Source organism: Felis catus, chromosome A1, assembly GCF_018350175.1.
Source record: "Felis catus isolate Fca126 chromosome A1, F.catus_Fca126_mat1.0, whole genome shotgun sequence".
NCBI lineage: Eukaryota > Metazoa > Chordata > Mammalia > Carnivora > Felidae > Felis > Felis catus.
In genome coordinates, this window is record NC_058368.1 from 135,849,224 (window position 1) to 135,876,299 (window position 27,076).

Sequence of the window (27,076 nt, forward strand, 5' to 3'; positions counted from 1 at the left end):
AATCTCACCTTCACTACCTTTCCAAGCCATGTATGCGCATGCGCGGCGCGGGTTTGTAACAGCAGCTCTGAGGTGCGGGGGCGGTCCCCGACCCTCCCTGGCTCCTAGTGGGAGTCCGGTCCCGACAAAGCCGGGCGGGGCAAACGTGGCTCGGCTCCGCCCCGGGAGCTGAGCCTGGTTTCGGCGCGGCGGGCGGCGAGCGCGCTCTTCCCGGTGGCCGCGCAGGTGAAGGGGCGCGAGGGGTGGGGCCTACGTGATCCGGCCGTGGGCGGGGAGGGCCCGGCGGCCCCCGGCAGGTGCGCGGGCCGGGAGGGCGAGGCCGTGGGCTCTCAGCGCTCTCCTGGTCCTGCTGCGCTCTCCTTTCAGCCCCGCCATAACCTTCGGCCGAGACCAGACGGCGGCGCGGAGAGAGGTAAGGGCCACGGGGAGAGCGGGGCCAGCGCGTCAGGAGGGCCCCTCAACTAGCGCGCTTTCATCCAAGGGACACAGGTGCGCCGCGAGACGCGCCCCGCCGGCAGCGAAGGCGCCGCCCTTCCCTGGCGCGGGGACCCTCCTATCCTGACCGGGGCACCAACTTAGTTCCGGCCGCTTTGGGGCGTCATCTCGGAAGACTGAGAATGGGTTTTCCCTGGGACGCGAAGCAGGAGCGCTCCTTGGGGTAGTTCCCTGGGGTGGGCAGAGCCGAAGACTGAACGGGATTCTGGGACCGGACGCGAAACGGCAGGCTCAAGGGAGACCCCAGCGAAGATGCTGGGTGTCCCATGGCACTCACGCGTGGGTTAAAACTCTCAGGGAGCTTTCCCAACCCCTAGGAAGAGCAGAAACATCTCTTGGGCCCAGCAAAACTTTAAAGCTGGCTAAAGCGATGATTCTCTTTTTGGAGAGGCTACCGAGTTCGGTTGCCGTGTCACTTTCCTGGGGGAAACTATTTCTCCTCCCACCGATGTGGCGTTCAGAGCTGTGAGTTCCAACAGAATGGAGTCAGGGTCCAGGGGCTTGACCAAAACAAAGACCCACTGTGCCTCAGCATGCTGAATCCAAGTGGGCTCTCAGTGACACCCTGAACCATACAGGAGGGGTAGCCAGATAACTAACGTGATAAAATACCGCTGACCATTCCCTTCTAAAATCACGTGTTATGTTAATTGCATGATTCTTCAAATTTATTGTTTTTGTATTTTATTTAAACGTGAATGAGATAGTCTAATTCAAATTAGCCACTTTGCATTGATGAAGACAAGGTAAACCCATTACAATGAAGCACACTTTTTTTTTTTTTTACCTGTGTGTTAAATTAAGCAAGGATATCCTTTACGTGGGTATGTATCAGGGGCCCATGATGGCCCCTGGGTGGGTTGAGCGTCTGACTCTTGATTGCCGCTCAGGTCATGATCAGGTTGTAGGGTGGGATCCAGCCCCGTATAGGGCTCCACACTCACTGTGGAGCCTGCTTAAGATTGTCTCTTTCTGCCCTTCCCCTGCTTGCGCGCTCGCTCTCTCTCTCTCTCTCTCTCGCCATAAATAAAACTTTAAAAACTATTTAAAAATGTAAACAAGGTTAAAAAAAAATTTTTTTCTATGTTTTTAGACACAGATGAACTAAATGACAGAGAAAAAAATAATCCTTAATTGATGTCATTTATAGAGCTGCCACTTTGGGCACCATGCTGGGACTTTCAGAGTTAATTCTCTAAAATTGGAGTACCCCAGGGATGTCTGGGTGGCTCAGTTGGTTAACCATCAGACTTGTGCTCAGGTCATATCTCACTGTTGGTGGGTTAAGCTTCACCTCAGGTTCTGTGCTGACAGCCCAGAGCCTGGAGCCTGCTTCAGATTCTGTGTGTGCCTCTTTCTCTCTCTGCCTCTCCCCTGCTCATGCCCTGTCTCTCTCTCCCACTCTCCCTCTCTCTCACTCTCAAAAATAAACAAACATTAAAAAAAAAAAATTTTTTTTAAGGGTTGTATTCATTTTTCAGAGACCTTGCATGAGAGGGGGAGGGGCAGAGAGAGAGGGAGACAAAGAGTCCGAAACAGGCTCCAGGCTCCAGGCTCCAGGCTCCAGGCTCCGAGCTGTCAGCACAGGGCTTGAACTACAAACTGTGAGATCATGACCTGAGCTGAAGTCAGACGCTCAACCGACTGAACCACCCAGGCACCCCTAAAAAAATTTTGTTTAATTGGAGTGCCTCACTAAAAGACCCAGAAATTTAGAACTCTCCATTTTCACCTATTCCTTGGGTGATTGTATCTAATCTATGGTATTACTTACCTTTCTGTGTGTGTACTGCCTACTGGATGTATCTGCCTGGATTTTTTTTTTTTTTTTTTTACATTTTTTTAATGTTTTTTTTTTTTTTTTTTTTTTTTTTTGAGAGAGAGAGAGGGGCAGGGGGAGAGGCAGAGAGTGAGGAAGACAGAGGATCTGAAGCAGGCTCTGTGCTGATAGCACAGAGGGACTGGAACCCACAAACCCTGAGATCATGATGTGAGCTGAAGTCAGAAGTTAACCGACTGAGTCACCCAGGCGCCCCTCTCTACCTGGATTTCTAATGGGTATCTTCAAACTCTTCAGACTGCTTATACCCAGCGTTAAACTGGAGGGGTGGAGAAATGTTGCGTATGAAATGATCTCGTGTCTGAGATTTGCTTCAAAGCAATCTATTGGCAGAAGGAATAAGTAGGAGGTATAGAGGAAAGAAGATTGGTCATAAATTGATAATTATTGAAGCTGGTTGATGGGTACATAAGGGTTCATAATGCTATTCTTTCCACTTTTTATTATGTTTGAATGTTTCTATAGGAAAAAAAAATTAATTCCTGTATTTAAAAATCTGACTTCTTTTTATCTCCATTGTTATCACCGTGGTCCTTTGGACTAACTCTGTTGCCTCTTAGCCATTCTCCCTGTTTTCTCCCTTGTGTCCTGGAGCGTACCCTTGACATAGCATCCAGAGTGATCCTATTAAAACAAGTCAGATCCTGGGGCACCTGGGTGGCTCAGTGAGTTGAGCGTCCGACTTTGGCTCAGGTCATGATCTCACAGTCTGTGAGTTCGAGCCCCGCGACGGGCTCTGTGCTGACAGCTCAGAGCCTGGAGCCTGCTTCAGATTCTGTGTCTCCCTCTCTCTCTGCCCCTCCCCTGCTCACACTCTGTGTCTCTTTCTCTCTCAAAAATAAAAATTAGGGGCGCCTGGGTGGCGCAGTCGGTTAAGTGTCCGACTTCAGCCAGGTCACGATCTCACGGTCCATGAGTTCGAGCCCCACGTCGGGCTCTGGGCTGATGGCTCAGAGCCTGGAGCCTGTTTCCGATTCTGTGTCTCCCTCTCTCTCTGCCCCTCCCCCGTTCATGCTCTGTCTCTCTCTGTCCCAAAAATAAATAAACGTTGAAAAAAAATTTTTAAAAATAAATAAAAATTAAAAAAATAAAATAAGTCAGATCCTGTTGCTTCTGTACTCAAAATGCTCCATTGGCTTTTCATCTCACTTCCAATAATAGCCAGAATTCTTTCCAATGGTTTTCAAGACCCTAGTGATTCAAATGGACTTAATTCTACTACTTACCCTCTCCTCTCTGTTACTACTTGCTGCCCCATTGTCCTCCACGACTTAATAATTCTTGAACTTGCTGAGCACTCCCACCTCAAGGCTTTTGCAGTGGCTGGACCTCCTGCAGCCTGGACCTCTTCCCCTGATAACCTGTCTGGCTTCCTCCTTCACATCCTTCATTTGTGTATTCAGATGTCATATTCTCTATGGAGACTTCCAATGTCGTTCTATTTAGAATTATAATATCCTGCCCACAAAGTACCTTCTCACCATTCTTAGTTCCTTAACATCTGATCAGATGTCTTTCACTTCCCTTATCTATCATCTTTTATCCCTTCATTGAGATTTAATTTCCATGAAGGCAGGGATTTCAGTTGGTTTTGTTCACTGATACACTTTCAGTGTGCCTGGTACATGGTAGATGTTTGGCAAATATTTGTTGAATGATAGGTCTCCATTTTACAAAATAAAATAAAACAAAGCCTTAGTGGAACCCTGGGTGGCTCACTCAGTTAAGCATCCTGCTCTTGGTTTCAGCTCAGGTCATAATCTCACGATTTGTGGGTTCAATCCCTGAGTCAGCGAAGAGCCTGCTTGGGATTCTCTCTCCCTCTCTCTCTCAGTCCCTTCCTGGCTGTCGCTTGCTCTCTCTCTCTCAAAATAAATTTAAAAAATAAACTTAAAAAAACAAAACAAAACAAAGCCTTAGGGGGTGCCTGGGTGGCTCAGTTAGTTAAACGTCTGACTCTTGATTTCGGCTCAGGTCACTATCTCATGGTTTGTGAAATCAAGCCCCACATCAGGCTCCCAAGCTGACAGTGTGGAGCCTGCTGAAATTCTCTCTCTCTCCCTCTCTCTCTCTCTGTCATTGCTCATTGCTTCTCTCTCTCTCTCTCAAAATAAATAAAGAAACTTAAAAAAAAAAAAAAAGCTGGGGCACCTGGGTGGCTCAGTTGGTTAAGCATCTGACTTTGGCTCAGGTCATGATCTCATGGTTCATGAATTCGGACCCCATGTTGGGATCTGTGAGCAGCCTGGAACCTGCTTCAGATTCTGTGTGTCTGTCTGTCTCTCTCTCTCTCTCTCTCTCTCTCTCTCTCTCTCTCTCTTAAAAATAAACATTAGGGGGAAAAAAAGCCTTAGGAATTTCTAAATGGTTCAACACCATAAAGGCAGGATTCTTCATTTAAAATTTGAGACCTTCATGGTACCAAGTACAATGCTATATGGCCGGTGAGTCTTTAGCAAATACTTGCTTTATGAGAGAGATACTTGCTTTAGCAAATACTTGCTTCATGAGCAATATGAGGGAGAAATTCATTGTGTCTTAAACCTAGTAGTTACATTAGCAGAAAGTGTCCTCCTTTTTTTATATGTGTCCAGGTCATTGATTGAAAGAAATCAAACAGGTTTAGTGAAAGTGCTTTTTCTGTGCTTTATTTTTTAGGTGGCTCAAACCCCCTCTGAGATACTTTCTGAGTGTCATTATGACAACAGCAGATCACCTTGAGGTGGCTGCACTGGAAAGAGTGACATACATGATATACATGGCTGTTCTGTGTTGTACTTTCGGGGAATCTTAAGCTTTGGTGGCTTTTTTTTCCCTCTGAGTTTTCAAATTTCAAAATCTAAGGGGCTCCTGAGTGGCTCAGTCGGTTAAGCGTCCGACTTCGGCTCAGGTCATGATCTCACGGTTCGTAAGTTCGAGCCCCACATCCGGCTCTGGGCTGACAGCTCAGAGCCTGGAGCCCGCTTCAGATTCTGTGTCTCCCTCTGTCTACCCCTCTGCTGCTTGCACTGTCTCTCGCATTGTCTCAAAAGTAAATAAACATTAAAAAAAAAATTTCAAAATCTAATACGAAGTGTTAATATTTTAGAGTGGAAGAAGCAAGTCCCCTACACTGACTTCCCTGATTTAAGAAAGAAAGGTGCTCTTCACTCCTTCTGTTTATCAGACTGCTTCTCCCAGGCCTTTCCAAAGCAGATTTGAGGTAATGAAAATGAAGAGAATTTGCTGACCCGTCAAACTTTGGTATGCCCAAACTATTAAATATTTTGATTTAGATGTTTGAAGAAAGGATTCTATTTGGGATGTGTCAGTATCCTGTATTGTTAAAATTTGGTTTCTGTTATGGTGTTTACAGTCCGTTGTTCATAGGGCTTGTAAGGTAAGTTAGACTTATAAATGTTTTAATTCAGAACTAAGATTTTAAATTTTGATTCCCCTTAAAATCATATAGAACGATGATAATATCCCTGGCTAGTATGTTACATATGTTTAAAATATACCTGTTTATATTAGCATTTTTACATATCATGATCGTTAGACATGATCATATTGGTTTCCTAAATATGATCATCTGCCATTAAGTGGATAAAATCAGCATCATTGAAAGAATAAGTGATAACTTTTTTCTTGGCCACAGGTGTAAAAATCACAAATGTCGTCCAGTGATGGAAGATGCAAGATTCGGGACAGGCACTATGATGAGGTCCCAAGGGACTCACCCTATCAAGATGGCACCATAGGAACCCTCCAGACTCTTCATGACAGTGAGCTGGCCGTGAGCGCTGATCCCTTGCCACCACCCCCTCTCCCATTACAGCCACCATTCGGCCCAGACTTCTACTCAAGTGACACAGAGGAACCGGCCATAGCGCCAGATCTCAAACCCGTAAGGCGCTTTGTCCCTGAGTCCTGGAAGAACTTCTTCAGAGGGAAGAAAAAGGACCTGGGATGGGATAAGCCGGTGTCTGACATCAGATACATCTCCGATGGAGTGGAGTGTTCACCTCCATCCTCTCCAGCAAGACCAAACCACCGTTCACCCCCCAACTCCGACAAAGATCCTTACGGAGGGTCAGAAGGAACCTTCAGTTCCCCGAAAGAGGCTGAGGCAATGTTTCCCCACGACCCCTACGGTTCACTAGGCCGCCACACACAGACAGCCCGAACGTACAGTGAGAAGGTGGAGGAGTATAACCTGAGGTATTCCTACATGAAGTCGTGGGCAGGCCTGCTGCGAATTCTGGGTGTGGTGGAGCTGCTCTTGGGAGCTGGTGTCTTTGCCTGTGTCACGGCTTACATTTACAAGGACAGCGAGTGGTATAACTTGTTCGGATATTCACAGCCCTATGGCATGGGAGGCCTCGGTGGCCTGGGCAGTACGTACGGGGGCTATTACTACAGTGGCCCCAAAACCCCTTTTGTACTCGTGGTTGCTGGATTAGCTTGGATCGCCACCGTTATTATTCTGGTTCTTGGCATGTCCATGTATTATCGGACCATTCTTTTGGATTCTAACTGGTGGCCTCTGACCGAATTTGGAATTAACGTTGCCTTGTTTATTTTGTATATGGCTGCAGCCATAGTCTATGTGAATGATACCAACCGAGGGGGACTCTGCTACTATCCATTATTCAATACACCGATGAATGCGTTGTTCTGCCGGGTAGAAGGAGGACAGATAGCAGCGATGATCTTCCTGTTTGTCACCATGATTGTTTATCTCGTTAGTGCTTTGGTTTGCCTAAAGTTATGGAGGCATGAGGCAGCTCGGAGACATAGGGAATACATGGAACAGCAGGAGGTAAGGAACTTCATAATCCTTCATTCATTTTTAATTTTTTTCCTGTTATTTATCCCCTTGTTAAATATACATAGTTCTTAAAACAAAAATTTTATAAAAGGCTTTTTTAGGTTTATGTTGTTTATTTTGAGAGAGAGAGCATGTGAGTGGGGTAGGGGCAGAGGGTGAGAGAGAGAATCCCAAGCAGTCTCCCTGCTGTCAGTGCAAAACCTGACACAGGGCTTGATCTCATGAACCATGGGATCATGACCTGAGCTGAAATGAGGAGTCAGGCATTTAACTGACCGAGCCACCCACGTGCCCCCCCCCCAACCTTTTTGTTTTAATGATCTGAAGTTCAAGAATCCTACCTCATTGACTGACCTGCTTTGGGTGGGATCACCCACTCTGGCGTGTCACTGTTCTAGAACATTGCAGGTAGGTACCAGATGTGTAAATACAGTATATAGTTTGTCGACTGCATTATGTCTGTGATGCTTAAGGGGAAAAAACAGCTACTGATTCTTACAACTAAGAATAAGACCATATTCAGTACAATAAATGTCTCCCCGTTAAAGTAAGTTTAAGAACAGTGTTGATTCTTTAATATGGTAAAGCTTAACAAAAAAAAAATAACTTTTCAATTATAAGGAGAAAGTGCTTATTTACATGTTGTGATGAGTGACACTTTATTCCGGTGACTTAAATAAAGTGAAGTAAGAATACAGTGAACTGGGGGCGCCTGGGTGGCTCAGTCGGTTAAGCGTCCGACTTCGGCTCAGGTCATGATCTCAAGGTCCGTGAGTTCGAGCCCCACATAGGCTCTGTGCTGACAGCTCAGAGCCTAGAGCCTGTTTCCGATTCTGTGTCTCCCTCTCTCTCTGACCCTCCCCTGTTCATGCTCTGTCTCTCTCTGTCTCAAAAATAAACATTAAAAAAAAAAAAAAGAATACAGTGAACCGTATTTGATTTTTTCAAGTATCAAGAGGCTGAGTGGTCATGAACATACTCTGAACACTTCCCTGGGCATTTTGATGTTTCATTCTTACTTTGGGGAAAAGAGTGTTCCCAAAATTAGAATGGGAGTCTGGCACTTGTTTTTATTTGTAGGATTTAACTAATTAAATAGAAGAAGGAGGAGAATTAATAATAATAATATAATAACAATGCCTGAGGGATAAGATTATATAGAAGCCATATTTAAAATTTTTTGAACAGGAGCATCTGGGTGGCTCAGTTGGTTAAGCCTCCTGCTTTGGCTCAGGTCATGATCTCACAGTCTGTGAGTTCGAGCCCCGCATCAGGCTCTTTGCTGACTGCTTGGAGCCTGGAGCCTGCTTCAGATTCTGTGTCTCCCTCTCTCTCTGACCCATCCCCATTCATGCCCTGTCTCTCTCTGTCTCAAAAATAAATAAACATTAAAAAAAAAAAAGTACTCAGTAACCTATTTATTTACTCACTGATCTGTGTATTTTGTGTTTACTCTTTTGCATGAATCTTACACATAAAACTTGACTAATTTTATAACAAGTACCTTGTGTTTGTACGATGAACCTTAACATGTTGCAATGTGATCCATACTCTCTCATCACAATATATTAATCTTACTGGAACTCCACATAGAGTCAGGTTGTTTCTTTTTTTTTTTTTTTTTAATATTTATTATTTATTTTTGAGAGAGAGAGACAGAGTGTGAGTAGGGGAGAGGCAGAGAGAAAGGGAGACACAGAATCCGAAGTAGGCTCCAGGCTCAGAGCTGTCAGCAGAGAGATGATGCGGGGCCCGAACCCACAAACCGTGAGATCATGACCTGAGCTGAAGTCGGACGCCCAACCGACTGAGCCACCCAGGTGCCCCTAGATTCAAGTTATTTCTAAAGATTTATCTTAGCACATTAAGCATATTTCTTAATTTTACATCTGTGTATACAAAATAGAGAATTTCAGATTCAATCAGTATGAAATCCAGATAGTGAAACACCCACATTTCCTCATAATTTTATGTAAGTTTAATAACAACAGAGTTCTTAATGTTGTTTCAAAATTCTTCATGAATAGGATTATAATTATCGACATGATATATTCATTTCTTTTTCCTTTCTCAAAACTTGTTCCCATCAGACTTTTTCCAATGGTTGATGAGACTTGAATTACCCCTGCTATAGAAGGTGGTCCCAGTTTGGGTGTTGCTGTGACCTCTTAATAGTTAGAAGCTATTCTGGCCTATGGGTTTTTTCTGTTAATTTTATAACGGTCTCTGTTTCCAGCTCTTTAATTGCACAAGGTATTGGGAGCCAAGAATAAATAAAATCTCTAGGTAATTCAAAGCACTTTACCTGATAGTCTCTATCATGTCTGTACTCCAACCCTGCTGTCTGTTCCTGGCTGACTAGAGGTTATCGTTATCCCTCCTCTGGCTCTTCTCCAGCCAATCGAAAGTCGCCCAGGTGAGGGGGAGGAGCATCTGTCAAGCAGAGAACTGACCTCTGTGAAGTTGAGATTGGGCTATAAATGCAAATGGATGAAAATATTAACACAGTAGCCTCACACACCTTTGAAAAGTCATTTTAACTCTTTTTTGTTCCAGATAAGTGAGCCATCGTTGCCATCAAAAAGGAAAATGGTAAGAATAAAGTTCACATTATTATTTTATGTCTAGATTTGTTAAATACTTCTCTCTTATCTGTTTACCTGCAGAGTAGATCATCTGTCTGTGAAAGTGTGTCTATTACATTGAGTTCCTAACTGAACATGGAGTTTAACTTTCAACTTTTTTCTCATAATGAGAGGATCAAATTAGACATGCACATGGTGTTTATTGGGCAAAATTATGGCTTTTATAGTTTTTATAGTGTCTTTTCATTTTGTTAGTTGAACCCGTGAACAGTTGATTCTCCTTATATGTTTAAAATTTAATTTTTTTAAGTAAAGGAGATTCTGTCAAACTTTTTTTAGTCTCTTTAAAGTTCTTTGACATTCTTTATTTTTTTTTTTAATTTTTTTTTTCAACATTTATTTATTTTTGGGACAGAGAGAGACAGAGCATGAACGGGGGAGGGGCAGAGAGAGAGGGAGACACAGAATCGGAAACAGGCTCCAGTCTCCGAGCCATCAGCCCAGAGCCCGACGCGGGGCTCGAACTCACGGACCGCGAGATCGTGACCTGGCTGAAGTCGGACGCTTAACTGACTGCGCCACCCAGGCGCCCCAAAGTTCTTTGACATTCTTTTCTGACCTTCTCATCTTGTTTTCAGATGCTAAATTTTGTTGTGTCAGGAAGAAAATTCCTATTCCAGAATTTACTAATAGTGTGACAATAGGCAAGGTATTTAACTTTCCATGCCTTAATTTCGTCTGTAAAATTGGAATAATAATAATAATAATTTCTACATCACATGTTTGCTGAGAGAATTAAATGAGATGCTATTATACTTATATACACATATGTAAAAACCTAACATATTATCATAATTTTACCTCATTGAAAAGTCCTTTTTTAAAAATATTAGGTATTATTTCTAAGCAAGAGGTTGAGAGTCCAGACTTTGGATTTGTTTGTTTCTTTGAAAAGGGAGTATATTTACTTGGTTCAAAATTCAAAAGGCTCTCGAGGGCGCCTGGGTGGCTAGGTTGGTTGAGCATCAGACTTTGGCTTAGATCACGATCTCATGGTTCATGAGTGCGAGTCCCACATCAGGCTCTCTTCTGTCAGTGTGGAGCCTGCTTCAGATCCTCTGTACCCCCCTCTCTCTGCAACCCCTCCTTCCCTCCCTCTCTCTCTCTCTCTCTCTCTCAAAAACAAACAAAAAAAATTCAAAGGGGTCTTTAATACAAAGTCTTCTCTCACTCCTCTGTCTCAGCTTCCCAGCTCTCCCACTTGGAAGGAACCAGTGTTATCAGTGCCTTGTGTTTCCTTTCAGATATCTGTTTATATTATACATACATATTACATATATACACATATGTAAAATGTATGTATATTTGCTTAACTCCCCCTTTCACACTGCCATCCCATACACAGTTACATATGTCCCTTTTTTTTCACTTAACAATATGTTTCTTGAGAAGTTTCCTTATTAATACATAAAGAATTTCTGCATTCTCTTTTTATAGCTATATATATAGTATTGCATTATATGGATGTTACATAATTTACCTAACCATAAATGACCATTTATGGAACGCCTGGGTGGTTCAGTCGGTTAAGCGTCCGACTTCAGCTCAGGTCATGATCTCACAGTTCCTGGGTTCAAGCCCCATGTTGGGCTCTGTGCTGACAGCTCGGATCCTGGAGCCTGCTTTGGATTCTCTGTCTCCCTCTCTCTATACCCCTCCCCTGCTTGTTTGCTTGCTTGCTCTCTCTCTATCTCTGTCAAAAATAAATAAACATTAAAAAAATTTTTTTAATGACCATTTAAGTTGTTTCCAATCTTTCTCTATTAAAAACAGTGCTGCAGTGAATAACTGTATACATCCAAGTATATGCTTGTACATACTTCCTTCCAGATATGCGTAAGTGCACCTGAAAGATAAATTCTAAGAAGGAAATTTCTGGATTAGAAGAAATGCACGTGTTTATTTTGACTACCAAGTTGCCCGATAGAAGTTTTGCCAATTTGTACTCCCAGCAGCACCACGGGCTACCTCACACCTTGACCAACACACTGTGTTAGGAAATTTGTTGACATTTGTCAACCTGATAGATGAAAAATGATATCTAATATAGTTGTAATTTACATTTCTCTTATAAGGAGTGAGATTGAGCATTTTTAATGTATTATGTTTGCTTTTCCTTCCCTGTTAAACTGTATCCTGTCCACTTTTTTACTAAGTTGCTAATTTATACAAGTCCTTCAAGTGAATGCATTTTAAAAATACCTTTTATAGGTTTTTGGGGTTTTTTTTGAAGTTTATTCATTTTGAGAGAGACAGATACAGTGTGAGCGGGGGAGGGGTAGAGACAGAGGGAGAGAAAGCAAATCACAAGCAGGCCCTCCACTGTCAGCACAGAGCCCGATGTGGGGCTCCAGCTCACAAAATTGTGAGATCATCACCTGAGCCAAAACTGAGTCAGTTAAGTAACTGACTGAGCCACTCAGGTGCCCAGGATCTTTTTTGCTTTTAAAGTTTATTTATTTATTTATTTTAAGAGAGAGAGAGCATGAGCAGGGGAGGGTCAGGGAGAGAGGGAGAGAGAATCCCAAGCAGGCTCCGTGCTCAGCATGGAGCCAAATATAGGGCTTGATCCCACAACCATGAGATCATGACCTGAGTCTATATCAAGAGTTGGACGTTTAACCAACAGAGCCACCCAGCCACCCCTATAGGTTCTTTTTAACTTTATTCTCTATATTATAACACAAATACTGTATGAAGATGTTTTATTCACAGTGAAGTAAGGGATTTATTTATCTATCTATCTATCTATCTATTTTTAATGTTTATTCTGAGAGAAAAAGAACACATGCATACACAAGGGCAAGTAGGGAGGGGCAGAGAGAAGGAGAATGCCAGGCACGCTTTGTGCTCTCCGTGGAGATCCCACAAATAGTGAGATCATGACCTGAGCTGAAATCAAGAGTTGGACGCTGAACCACCCAGGTCCCCCTTCAAAATTTTAAAAGCTTTTAACGAATTAAACTAACAAATACTTCAGATCAGGGGTGCCTGGGTGGCTCAGTTGGTTAAATGTCCAACTCTTAATATCGATTCAGGTCTTGACTTCAGGGTTGTGAGTTTGAGCTCTGGGCTTTGCGCTAGGCATGGAGCCTGCATACATACATACATACATAAAATTGAGATAAGCAATGTAAAGCTGATGTTTATTTAATTAATAACACTGGCCCTTTGAGATTTAGGTGCAGCTTCCCTAACTTACCTATGGGCTGCCTTCCAGTGTTAGTACTGAGACGTAAATAAGTTTGACCAAATGAAGAGAGCAGTCTTCCCCGTGGAGAGTCCTCATCAGAGCGTCTTGGGCAGACCGTTGCCGGTACTCTCATTCCAGGTTTCTAGTACCACCTTAACCCTTTGGGAAGTTCTACTCCCTCAGAGGGACTGACTCCGAAACTCTTGAATCCCACCCTGGCCAGGAATGACCATCATTGCTGCCTCTCAGCCCAATGAGAGTCCTAACATAGTGCTCACCGCACGGAGAATAATCAAGTTTAAAAGGACTTTGGTTTAGAAGATGAATCAGGGTTACAAAGGCTATTTATAACGAAAAGGGGTCTACAGACTTAACTTGTTAACAGGTGATAGTGTAACGTGATACCAGAGTTAGCAAGTTAGAGTGCTAGCATTAAGAAGTATATTTCATGGGGGTGGCGCCTGGGTGGCTCAGTTGTTTTGAGGGTCAGACTCTTGGTTTCGGCTCAGGTCATGATCTCGTGGTTTGTGAGTTCAAGCCCTGCTTCGGGCTTCACACTGACAGCGCAGAGCCCGCTTGGGATTCTCTCTTTCCCGCTCTCTGCACCCCTCTCAAAATAAATAAATAAACTTAAAAAAAAAAGTGTGTTTCAGATCATCCTCAGGGACTTAATCTGTTTGTTTTGTGGGGGTTGAAGGTGGTGTGCACTTTGCAGATGTTGATTGTTAAGCAACAAGCTGGACAGGGCTGTTTAATGGGGCTGCAGTGTGACAGCAATGTGGCAATGATGGTCATTGTTTGCCATGGTGAAATTTATGGGCTTCCTCGTCAGTCCCTTTGAGGTCATGGGATTTACCAGTGGGGTTAAGTGCAGAGTGGAGTCCACCTGAAAGGTTTGGCTGAATTGGGGGGGAGTTGCCCCAGATGCTAGGGTGGTCAGCATCCTGGTTTGGTGAGAATGTGGCTAAAGCAGATTCCACAGGTAGGACAGGGTTAGGGAAATCTGCAAGCAAGTTCCAGAGTACCTCTTCCAGGCTGCCTTAGAAGGCTGGTACGCATCACGTCCAGGGTGTGTTGCAGGGTCCCAGCTCCCGAGGGGTCCTGGAATAGTCAGAAATAACCTTAGTGGAGTTGGAACCCCCATTCCTAGAACTCCTTTGAAAATGATACCAATCCAGAGGCACCTGGGTGGCTCAGTCGGTTAAGCATCAGACTCTTGATTTCAGCTCAGGTCATGATTTCACAGTTCGTGGTTCATGGGTTTGAGCCCCATGTCACGCTCTGTGCTGACAGCACGGAGCCTGCTTGGGATTCTCTCTCTCTCCCTCTCTCTCTCCCCACTTCTCCTCTCGTACATGCTCTCTCTCTCAAAATAAATTAAAAAAAAAAAAAAAGAAAAATCATACCAATCCAGTTAATTTATACTCTTTCAATATATGGTTGCTGAATGCAAAAGATGTCCTTTCATGGGGCTCTTTTCCTGGGAAATGAATCATTATGGATCTACAATTAGGTGTGCTCTAGAGGCAAACTTCCATGAGAGGGAATCTCATGACTTAATTGAGGAATCTCTATTGGACTTACCTGCTAGAAACCTTTTAGAAAAGGTTGGATCTCCAGCTTCTCACTGGGTTTGATTTCCACCAGCTTCCTTCCCAGTTCTTAGTAAGAATTGGCAGCCTACCACAGGAGAGGCAGTAGTATGATAAACAAAATAAACTTTGGAATCAGGCAAATCTGAGTTTTATTACTAGTAACTCCATGATTCTGAGGAAATTATGCACCCTCTCTGAGCTGTCCCTTGTATCCTGTCCCTTGTTTGGAGCTTTTTCCTAGACTGTAACTTCTTATTTTGTATTTTAATAAATATACTTTCTGAAAAGCAAATAAGATCATTTTTAAAAATAAATATACAGACATAAAGTAAGATCAAACAGAAGCAGAAAAAAGTTCTAATAACTCCCTAAGTGCCGAACAGGTTTTTTTCCAAGCCAGAAAAGTGAGACTCTAATCTGAGCATTGAAGGTGATGGTGTGGGTTTGGGACCGGAGCCTCTGCACCATTGTATTCTATGCTCAGAGGGAGAGAGACTCAGCATTTGGACAAATGTACACTATTTCTAACTTGGCAGCATATTCAGCCCGTTTTTATTTAAAGCATTTTTTTATTGAAGTCGACACACACTGTTAATTACTTTCAGGCATACAACATAGCGATTCAACATCTCTCTACGTTATGCTCTGCTCACAAGTGTAACTGCCATCTCTCACCATACAACACTATTCCAGTGTCATTGACTCTATTCCTTATGCTGTGCCTTTCATCCCCGTGACTTACTCGTTCCATAACTGGAAGCCTGCACCTCCCTGTCTTCTTCACCCATCTTTCCCCGTCTTCCCAATACATTTTTTAATTTGAAAAGCTTAGTAATTATAACCATAGCATTACTTACCCTGTTGCTTAATTACTTTCTCTTGCCTCATGATAAAGCTTTTTTGATATTTGCTGACGACATTCATTTTTGCTAGAAGCAAAGAAAGGTCATCTGAAATCTCGGGCCATGTGTTTGTAGTCACGGATACGGTTTGAGAGTGATGTGTTCCAGGGCTGTGGAGCCCAACACATCCATCCGATAAAAGCCTAATGAGGGGCGCCTGGGTGGCTCAGTCGGTTAAGCATCTGACTTCAGCTCAGGTCACGATCTCACAGTCTGTGAGTTCGAGCCCCGAGTCGGGCTCTGGGCTGACAGCTCAGAGCCTGGAGCCTGTTTCGGATTCTGTGTCTCCCTCTCTCTCTGCCCCTCCCCCGTTCGTGCTCTGTCTCTCTGTCTCAAAAATAAATAAACCTTAAAAAAAAAATTAAAAGCCTGATGAGGTTTTGATTCTTTGTCTTATGTGTGCTTTCAGATTCTTTTTTTTCTCAATAAGGTTTTCTGAAACTCAGGGTCAGTGACATTCACCCAAAAACAAGTTAAGAGCATAAAAACAAAAAAATTTAAAGCAGATGACAGCACGGAAACTACTGTGAAACTACTCTGACTTCTTTAAAATTCCCTTTTTATTTATTTTTTTAAGTTGTTTTTTTTTTTTTCATGTTTATGTATTTATCTTTGAGAGAGAGAGAGAACATGAGCAGGAAAGGGGCAGAGAGAAAGGGAGGTACAGAATCCAAAGCAGGCTCCAGGCTGTGAGCTGTCAGCACAGAGCCCGAAGCTCTGCTCAAACTCACTGACCATACGATCATAACCTGGGCCGAAGTCAGATGCTTAGCCAACTGAGCCACCCAGGCGCCCCTTAAAGCTCCCTTTTCAAATTAAAAAGTGAATCTTACAACTAGGTATAGGCAAGTAAGGAAAATGAATAGTTCCTGCTTGAAAAACGTGACCTAGACGCAAACAAACAACAACCGCCCTCCTATGGCCTCTCCTGCCCACTGTGACTGCCTGGGCAGAATTTATGATTTTGACCTGGAAACCCGAGTTTGGTACCTGCGGCTGCCGCTAAGCTCTAGAGAGTCACCATGCTCCATAGCTCCTTCAGTGAGCTGTGTGGGAAATGGGTTGTTAAATATTTAAAAGCTAAGAAGGGCTGCCATGAAATAGAGATCCATTTATTTAAGCCAAAAAAGGTCCCCCTAATTTAATACCATGATTCACTATCAAGATCACTATCAAGATCAAACACATTAAGAATTCAGTAGGATGAAGAAATGGCATCCCAAGCAGTGGAGAACAAAAGAGAATAAATACTAACCTCAGGAGCTGTTCCCTGAAATACTCTTGTTTAATCTCCTTTCCTTGGGGTTTCCTGCTCTGCACTTGAATTCTTGCTGTTTGGGGCCCAGTGGCCAGGCATGCCTTCTGCACCAAGATGATCTGGTTCCCCTTCCAGCTGTCACCCTGGGTGCCTTGGGCCCAGCTTCTCCTCTCCAACCCTCCCCCAATGCTGGTTTAGCAGCCTCACCATCTAATGTGTGAGCTAATCTTAAACCAAACCTCAGAGGCAGCCTCAGAGATAGGGAAATCAGGAAACAAAAGGATTTTAAAGCTGCCTGGTAAGGTAAAGAGCAAAGTTTTAAAATCCTGTGTTGCAGTTTGTTTTCAGCCAAGTTGCCCCCTGCCCAAGCTGCTCTCAGTTTAGTTCAGCAAGTTTAATTCAGCAAGTGTCTGCTGAAGTCCCAAAGAGGGGTCAGTGGAGGGGGACTTACTGCTCTAATGAGAAATCAACCGTTTCTAGCGTGCTGTCAGAATTGAGGCTTGAACAGTATGCATTTACGTAAACCTTTCTTGTGTTATTCCTTAAAACCCCAAAAAGTTCTGGGTTTTTTTTGTTGTTTTTGGGGGCGGGCAGGGAGAGCCTAAGCAGGGGAGAGGGGCAGAGAGAGACAGAATCTTAAAAAAAAAAATTTTTTTTTTAATGTTTATTTTATTTTTGAGAGAGAGACAGAGGGGGCATGAATGGCAGAGGGGCAGAGAGGAAGGAACAGAGAATCCGAAGCAGTCTCCAGTCTCTGAGCATAATGTGGGGCTCACACCCAGGAACTATGAGATCATGGCTTGAGCCGAAGTCAGACACTTAAACCAACTGAGCCACTCAGGTGCCCCCAGACAGAGAAAATCTTAAGCAAGTTCCACTCTCAGTGCAGAGCCCAACACTGGGCTCGATCTCATTACCAGGAGATTGTGACCTGAACCGAAATCAAGAGTCAGATGCTTAACCGACTGAGCTACCCAGGTGACCCCAAAATTCTGGGTTTTAATTGTGGCTTTTCCACTTCCCAGTTGTGAGGCTCTAGAAAATATACCTAACTTCTCTGAACCTTGCTTCTTTCTGTGTAAAATAGAAACCCCTCTCCTGGCATCCACAGGCCTCGCCAGCATGGTTGGTATTCTGGGCACTGCCCAGTGGGGTTCCTGAACGGTCTCTCCCCAAAGCTACATACCCATGTTAGCCTGCTCATTCTAGAATGGGTTCCCCTGGGCCTTTGCATCCCTGCTTCCCATATGTCGGTATTTTAGTGCTTGAAAGCCTGTCCTGATACTTCCTCTCTGGGCCACTTCATTTTGTGCTGTTTCCCCTCTTTTGAAATGTACCATTTTTTTACTAAAAAGGCCTCTATGAACTCTCCAGTCTAGAAACCAGAATGACTTAAACCAGGGGATCACAGGTTCAGAACTCTTGGACAACTAAAAGACCTTCACTGCCTTTCCCTTGGGTTTGCTTGTTTTCCATTTCAGGTAATGAAGACAATGTAACTTGTTTCCCTTTCTGACCTACTCAGTGGCTACTGGTAGTTCATTCATCTCAAGTTCCCCTGTCATTTTTTCTCTTGTTGTTTAAGTAGCCTTGTTCCATTTTCATCTCTGAATTTCTTTTTTTTTTTTTTCAAGTTTACTTATTTATTTTGAGAGAGAGAGAGAGAGTGCATGTGAGCCAGGGAGGGGCAGAGAGAGGGGGAGGGAGAGAATCTCAAGCAGACTCTGTCAGTGCAGAGCCCAATGCGGGCTCAATCTCATGAACCGTGAGATCATGACCTGAGCTGAAATCAAGGGTCAGATGCTTAACTGACTGAGCCACCTGGCGCCCATGAACTTCTTATTTTGAACTACATTTTGTATTCTTTTATAGCTAATTGAGGCATAAATCCTAAATAAACTACTTAAGACCCTACATTTAACATTTCATCCTCCACATTTGACATCCACACGATTGTTTTGTACTGTTACGTACTCCTGTATTGCAGTGTGCTTCCCTTTAGCCATTACAAAAGCATTCAGAACAACTTTGTGACTATAAAACCTGTAATTCTAAAGCGAAGTATTAATTTCTGCTTCTACTTCCTACTCCTTCTCCCCACCATTTTCTTCTAAGAAACAAAGTCGTGGTTTTGTTCTTCTTCTTCTGCATCTGTTTACAAATAAATGCTCTTTTCCTCCCTAACTGCAGTGTGAAATGGCCACTGGTGTTGACAGACAGAGAGACCAAGAAGCTAATTTCAAAGAATTGAGACCAGCAAAAATGAAGCCTGAGCTACTAAGTGGGCACATTCCCCCAGGCCACATTCCTAAACCTATCGTGATGCCCGACTATGTGGCGTGAGTGTCTAAGTCCTTCTTCGAGGTAGAAATGGAGAGGTTCCATTTGGGCATTTCATTTTCCTGTTTGTCTCCAAGCTAATGCTCTCTGCTTAAGATCATTTGTATCCAGGGGCACCTGGGTGGCTCAGTCAGCCAAGCGTCTGACTTCGGCTCAGGTCATGATCTCACGGTTTGTGAGTTCGAGCCCTGTGTCAGGCTCTGTGCTGACAGCTCAGAGCCTGGAGCCTGCTTCGGAGTCTGTCTCTCCCTCTCTCCCTCTCTCCCTCTCTCCCTCTCTCCCTCTCTCCCTCTCTCTGAGCTGTTTGTTCCCTGAGAGGTAGTACATTGAATTGAAGATACGGTGTGGTCAGTGAGGGAAGAGCTAAGCTGATTTCCCATTCAGTCCGTTTCAGTGAAAAAGTCACATCGCTGGCCAATTTTTTCCCGCAGAAAATACCCTGTGATTCAGACAGATGATGAACGAGAACGCTATAAAGCTGTGTTCCAAGACCAGTTTTCAGAGTACAAAGAGCTTTCTGCAGAAGTCCAAGCCGTCTTGAGGAAGTTTGATGAGCTGGATGCAGTGATGAGCAGATTGCCACGTTGTTCGGAAAACCAACAGGTCAGTACCCACAGTGCCTGGGAGGAGCAGTGAGAGAGGAAGCGAGAAATCTGAGCTTTCTTCAGGTCGATGTGGGGAAGCCATAATAACTGGGTACATTTGCTGTCTGTGTCTGGGAAAGTCATTTGAGATCTTCGAAGGGACTAGTCAGGATTACAATTCACATTATATAATTTTGTGTCTTTTGCCCTCAATTACTAAATAATTACACACAGTTATAAAACAGTCATTTTATTTTTTTATGTAAGTAAAATGTCAGTGTTCCTCAGGTCCGTACTGAATCCGTCAGGGTCCCAAAGGAGACGGATGGCACACTCCAACTAATTTGAAAAAGATTTTTTCACACAGGGGTGGGTGTAGGGGAGCTACCAGGGGTCGTGCGTTCTCCAGGGATAAGTAACAGCCAAGCGGTTACCACCCCAAGTCCAAAGAACACAATGGTAAGGACAGAGAGTTGATCTGAGCTGTTAGCTCATCCCATCAGACTGATAACCATGATTGTGACAGAGGGAACCAGGGAGGAGACGCCAGTCACCAGGGACTCAAGCATTTTCTGTAATGCTCTGGAGTTTGTGGGGGGGGAGGGGGGGTTTGCATGTTAATATTTCTGAAGTCAGGATGCCCTGATAATCAGTGGCACTTTTTTTTCTCATGTGCATTTTTTATTGAGGCAAAATTCACATATAAAATTCACTCTTTTAAAATGAACAATTCAGTGAATTTTAGTTCATTCACAAAGTTGTATAACCATTACCACCCCCTAATTCCAGACCGTTTTCATCACCCCAGAAAGAAACGCCATACTCATCAGCACACAACTCCCCATTCCCTCCCCCCTCCAATCACTAACCATTGTTAATGTACTTTTTGTCTGTATGGATTTATTTCAAACTCTTCATATAAATGGGATGATTTAATATGTGGCCTTTTGTGTCTGGCTTCTTTTCATAATGTTTTTAAGGTTCATTTATATTGTAGGAATATTCGGGATTTCATTCCTTTTTATGGTATTTATTCCATTGTATCTATATACCACATTTCATTTATCCATTTATCAGCTGATGGATGCTTTGGTTGTTTCTAGTTTTTGGCTGTTATGAATAATGCTATGAACTTTTGTGTGTAATATCCTACCCTTTTAAAAGACAATGTGTTAATCTATTATTCATATAATTCAAATTTTTAATTTTAATTTTTTTATTTCAAAAAGAGAGAGCATGAGCAAGGGAGAGGGGCAGTAGGAAAGAGAAAGAGAAAGAATCTTAAGCAGGCTCCACAAACTGCGAAATGATGACCTGAGCCAAAATCAAGAGTCAGATACTCAGTCGGCCTTACCACCCAGGGATCCTTGTAATTCAAATTTTTAAAACTCACACAGCATTTTTAACAAATGTCAAACAACTCAACGTATGTATGTAACTAATATATATATGTAGGGGCGCCTGGGTGGCACAGTCGGTTAAGCGTCCAACTTCAGCCAGGTCACGATCTCGCGGTCCGTGAGTTCAAGCCCCGCGTCAGGCTCTGGGCTGATGGCTTGGAGCCTGTTTCCGATTCTGTGTCTCCCTCTCTCTCTGCCCCTCCCCTGTTCATGCTCTGTCTCTCTCTGTCCCAAAAATAAATAAACGTTGAAAAAAAAAATTTAATATATAATGTATATATAGTGCCCCTGAAATCCATATTGACTGAGCATCTTTGTTTTGACCACAAACTTTTTTTTTTAATGTTTTTTAACGTTTATTTATTTTTGAGACAGAGAGAGACAGAGCATGAACAGGGGAGGGGCAGAGAGAAAGGGAGACACAGAATCTGAAACAGGCTCCAGGCTCTGAGCTGTCAGCACAGAGCCCGACGCGGGGCTCGAACTCACAGACCGTGAGATCATGACCTGAGCCGAAGTCGGATGTTTAACCAACCAAGCCTCCCAGGCACCCCGACCACAAACTTTTTTAAAAATTTATTTTTTAATGTTTTTATTTATTTTTGAGGGGGGGGGGGACATAGAGCGCGAGCAGGGGAGCAGCAGAGAGAGAGGAAGACCTAGAATCCAAAGCATGCTCCAGGCTGTTAGCGCAGAGCCCGATATGGGGCTCAAACTGAAGAGACGTCAGATCAAGACCTGAGCTGAAGTCAGACACTCAACCGACTGAGCCACTCAGGCGCCCCAACGATAAACTTTTAAGTGTACATTTAAATCATTTGTAATTACGAGCTCTCTAAGCCAAAATAACCAGAGTAGTAACATTTTCCCAATCCTGGAGCAATGGAATGGTGTTATCTGTGACATACTGGCACCAGGAAGGAGGAGAAATCCAGCAAATACTGTAGGTCAAGGGTCAGTTAGTACCACTTGAAAAACAAGCAAGGTCCATAGGTCCAAGAAGGACACCCAAATTTATAGGCCCTTAAAGGAGTGCAGGAAGGAATGAGCAGGCCCCAGGAAACTGGATTGGCTCAGGCTGGGAAGAGCAAGCTGGTTGACAGATAAGATGCTGAGCAATCCAGTTGTGCAGTGGAGTCTTTGAGTCTAGACCCAGTGGACTCCAGTGTATGGGCTTTGTGTGATGGGCAAGGGCTCAGGCATGTGGGTCTGCAACTGAGGGGTATAAAGTCCTAATTCTGGTAGGGGCTGAGACTCGGCCTTCCCATGATATTTCTGTACAGTATCAACAATAGTCATTTCCTCTGGTTTGTACACAGCATGGCAAGTAAGTAACCAGATGAAAAGGCCACAGTCTCAGTGTCTCCTCTAGTTCTTATCTAAAGTAGAAATATTAGGGGCACTGGGGTGGCTCAGTCGGTTGAGCGTTCAACTTCAGCTCAGGTCATGATCTCGCAGTTCGTGAGTTCAAGCCCTGTGTGGGGTCTGTGCTGACAGCTCAGAGCCTGGAGCCTGTTTCGGATTCTGTTTCCCTCTGTCCCTGCCCCTCCTCCACTCTCACTCTGTCTGTCTGTCTGTCTGTCTCTCTCTCTCTCTCTCTCAAAAATAAATAAACATTAAAAAATTTTACAAATAATAATAAAATAGAAATATTAATTGTATCACAAAATTTAACATCTCCTCGGCCACAGGCTGAGCTTTGCCATGGGTGGGGGCCTGCCAGGTCTGTTCATTTCCCACCAGGTCCCCAGGGAGGGGCGTTTCCAAGCACAGTGGGCCCATTTGCAGGCACACGTTCTCTCACAAACCTGGTTGTGTGCCCTTGAAAAATTAATCACATAACTTTTTTAAGCCCACAAAATAGAAATAATGCTCAAAATAATCTCTCTGGTCCTCACTGTCTGAAATTCAGTTTCTGTGACAGAGTCTAGGAGAGGTTTTGCAGCTCTTATCTGTGCTGTGTCTCCAGCACAGCACCCCTGGCCCCAGGCAGCTAGTTTACTTCCAGGCCAGGACCCATTCATACAGGTGACAGTTGAATTACCAAGGTCATCTCGATGCTGGCAAAGGATGAAAACACAATTGAAACTCATACAAAAGACACTGAAGAATCAAAATGTATTGCAAAAAGGATATGGGTGGGTGATGAAAAAAATGTTCTCGGGAGGCTTTTAGAACTATAAATTATTATATTTTCTCTTTTATGTATTAGGTTTACAGTGTTTGACAACTCTAAAGCACTGGTTTACACAGATAAATGAGGGCATTGTTCTAGTAATCTGTTCCCTTTGGTTCAATCCATTAAGTAACTTCATATTTACTATAAAACTTAAAGTTAGAAGGAACCTTCTATTAGTTATTTTTGAAAATTGAATAGTCTCAACCTCTTAGTCCCGGTGTATAATATAGTTATTACATACCGAGCACTTTATAAGTATCATTTCAAATAAGTACAGCTTCTCACAACCTTATGAGGTCCTTGTGGTTATTATTTCCATGTTCCCAGTAAGGAAAGTGAGCCTCAGGATGAGTAGCTTGCTCAGGGTCAGACACCTGGCAAGCAGTGGCCCTGAGACTCAGTTCTGGTTTCACACAGGCGGGGGCCTTTCTCTCTCTTCACCCCTAGATCCCAGTGTGTGGTGAGTGGTAAGCCCTCTAATCTGTATCCATTGAATTGAATTTTAGTGTGTGAATATTTTCATTATAGTCTTAGATAAAAATTATTTTTTGTTCTAATCCCCAGTGTACTTCTGAGACATTCTTGAGATATGATTTGAGTAAATCCTGGTGTTTTAATTCAAGTATACAATATATTATTTTTAGGAACATGAAAGAATTTCAAGAATCCATGAAGAGTTTAAGAAAAAAAAGAATGTGAGTAAAACCATTTTCTTCTTCAAAGTATTTTCTCATCCAGGTGCCGTGGTGAGTTGACAGACCTTAGATTCTCTCAGCTAAAGTAGTTCTTTTTAAATTTTTTTTTTTGTTTGTTTATTTATTTTGAGAGAGAGAGAAAGAGAAAGAATCCCAAGCATGCCCTGTGCTGTCAGTGCAGTCTGACCCTGGGGTCGATCCCACGAGCCTGGGAACATAACCTGAGCCAAAGTCAAGAGTCAGACGCTCAACCAACTGAGCCACCCAGGCGCTCCTCTTTTTTCTAGTATTTGTTAAGATGGTACTTACTAGAGAACATGAGTAGCTCCTGAATGTCTTCTGTTACATCCTAGTTTAGCAACCTAGGGAAATGAACACCCGATATAGAACTTTTCACTGACATTTCCTTCAAAAAGATTAAGTTATTTTATGTTTGTCACTCCATCCTTAACTTAATTGCACAGAGAAGTAGAGCCTGGAGAGAGCTTTTATTAATCTTTTTCTGCACTTATTATTTGCTCCTTGATATAATTTAAACTACCAAAGTTAAAGTTGTCTCAGCTCTCTGTATTTCCCACTCAATTTTGCTGTGAAACTAACACTATTGTAAAAAGTAAAATCTATTTTAAAAATGTAGAGACATGCTCTTCTTATCAGGAAGATTTTGAAATCTGTTGCAGAAACTCTCCCATGAAGGGTCATTTTCTGGATGATAATGTCTGTTTCTGTGTTCTTCACTGAGGAAACTGGAGGCTGAAATAATGGCTGTGTTTCTTTTTCAGGATCCTACATTTCTGGAAAAAAAAGAGCGCTGTGATTATCTAAAGAATAAACTTTCTCACATAAAGCAAAGAATTCAAGAATATGATAAAGTAATGAATTGGAATGTACAAGGTTATTCTTAACCTTGTTTGAAACCACTTTTTTTTTTTTATATTAAACTTACTATTTATTTACTGTCTTTTTCATGCTAGTCTACGATAGAGAAAAGCATGTGCTTCCGGCATCGGCTTTTAATTGGTGTAGCCAGTCAGCCATGTTATGATAGTATGATTCCACTTGACACATTTCAAAACAGATTCGGATTTACCAAGGGTAAGAAATGGTATGTTCATCTGTGTGCATTTTATATTTATCTTGTTAAAAGTAGCTTAGAGATCATACCCTTGCAGTGTGATGGACACAAAGAGTATCAATTCTGGTGCCGCATTTTCCTTTTTCACTCAGGCCACGCCTGGGATTTCTCTAGGACACATTTCTCTTCCAGCCCAAGTGTGATTTCTTCTCTTGAAAGGGATTTGAATCTGAGATCCACATTTTTAAGTCTTATGATCTTGGGCAAGTTCCTTAATCTCTCTGTGCCTATTTTCTCGTCTGTAAAAATGGAGCTAATAATAGTGCCTCCCTTGTAGGGTTGTTATGAGGATTAGATGAGTTAATATTTGTAAAGCACTTAGAATAGACCCTGGCACATTATACGCAGTACCTTAGAGTGTATGAAATCTGTAGCAGTGATTGTGACACGAACAAACTAGCAAGGAAAGGTTTTTAATGGGCAAGTTCAGCCAGCTAACCGCAAGTCCCACGTGTCTCATGAATTTCTTTCTTTGCTGTTAATAACTCTTAACCACGCGTAGCCTTAAGCGGATGCTTCCTTGTGGATCTGTGCCCATTGGGGTCCACCACATCTTTCCTCTCGTTCATCAGTGTCACTGGGCACATATGTCCACATCCCCACAGCCCAGCCATTCCTGTATACATTCAGTGTGAGGTATGTGTGACCATTGTTGCGTTTTCTGTCCTGTTTGGGTGTCCCTCTAAGGCCCCATGATCTTACTTTTACTTGGGACCTCCTTTTGACTTATTGTGATGTTTGGTCTTCCTAAGCATTATCTTGGCTTTGGGGCTTTATTCATGAAAAATGTTTTGTTTTTATCAGTATGAACAGTGGACTACCTGAAAAAATGTTTTTAAAAAATCACTGTTATTATTGCTATTCCACAGCATCTATCTTGGAGATACTTTCCTAGGTGCAGAAGTACAATTTCTGCTTAACGTAGCTGCCATTCAAACAAGTGATGTTCAAAGAATTTACTAAAGTGATGAAACCAAAGAAAGCATGTGGAAAAGCAAGAGGCTTAAAAACTGTTGCATACTAAATGGACTTCCTAGTTTTTCTTTATCATTGAAATCTTAGTGTTTATTGTTAATATTTTAATTCCATGGCTCTCAGACTATGCTTTAGGCCCTAAGCAACTTAGCAGGTGACACCTAGGGAAGAGTGAGGCCCCTATAAAGTCCCCTCAACTGCAACAACTTCACCTGTTTTACATATTGGGACTCCATGTTAACATTTCACTTAAGATGCATACCAGTGCTTTAAGAAGAGGAAAAGTAACATGAAATAATGCCATTTTGATAGATTATAAAGATTTGTATTGAAATGAAGTGTTAGATTTAACTTTGTGAAATTTAATTTAACTCTAATTATAAATGTTAACCTTTGAAAAACCAATGTTGTCACACTGACTTTTTAATTTTTTTATGTCAATACCTGGGCATATTAAAATTTCAATTACTTGTTTTTTGTGTGTACCCTTTATTTACTTATTTTTAAATGTTTGTTTATTTGAGAAAGAGAGCACAAACAGGAGAGGGGCAGAGAGAGAGGGGGACACAGGATCCAAAGCGGGTTCTGTACCGATAGCAAGAGATCCCAACATGGGGCTCAAACTCAAAAACTTTGAGATCATGACCTGAGCCAAAGTCGGACACTTAACTGATTGAGCCACCCAGGTGCCCCATGCATGCCCTTTATTGTTTGCTTTTCTAGCATTCCTGTGTTGACTGGGCATGTTCTTGAAAATGTTTTCCATTATCAGAAAATAAACTGGAAAGTCATTGAAAACCTGTAGGTCATGATGTTCAGGTGACAGTTTCCTCCTCCCCCATTATTTGCAAAAATTCAAAGCCAAGGCCACCGTGCACCACAGGCTGAGTGGCTTAAAATAACAGAAATCTATTGTATCACGGTTCTCCAGGCAGGGGCTTGAAATCCAGGTGTCAGCAGAGCCAAGCTCTCTCTGAAACCTGTAGGGAAATCCTTCCTAGCTCCTGGTAGTTGGCTGGCCATCTTTGGT

General features: G+C 42.8%; 1 protein-coding gene across 3 annotated transcripts; it reads left to right on the forward strand.

Annotated features, from left to right (window-relative positions):
• Positions 1–53: 53 nt before the first annotated feature.
• Positions 54–26,520, forward strand: MARVELD2 (MARVEL domain containing 2). Of its 3 annotated transcripts, XM_045061676.1 has the most exons (8): positions 240–412; positions 5,424–5,537; positions 5,973–7,136; positions 9,702–9,737; positions 18,929–19,077; positions 19,510–19,681; positions 23,886–23,936; positions 24,719–26,520. In XM_045061676.1, the coding sequence occupies exons 3-8, from the start codon at positions 5,988–5,990 to the stop codon at positions 24,839–24,841; spliced, it is 1,680 nt and encodes a 559-aa protein (XP_044917611.1). In that variant the 5' UTR covers positions 240–412; positions 5,424–5,537; positions 5,973–5,987; the 3' UTR covers positions 24,842–26,520. The 3 variants fall into 3 exon arrangements, with proteins under 3 accessions (XP_019690741.1, XP_044917611.1, XP_011282202.1); XM_019835182.3 differs by lacking the exons at positions 240–412; positions 5,424–5,537 and adding an exon at positions 54–225; XM_011283900.4 differs by lacking the exon at positions 5,424–5,537.
• The last annotated feature ends 556 nt before the right edge of the window (positions 26,521–27,076 follow it).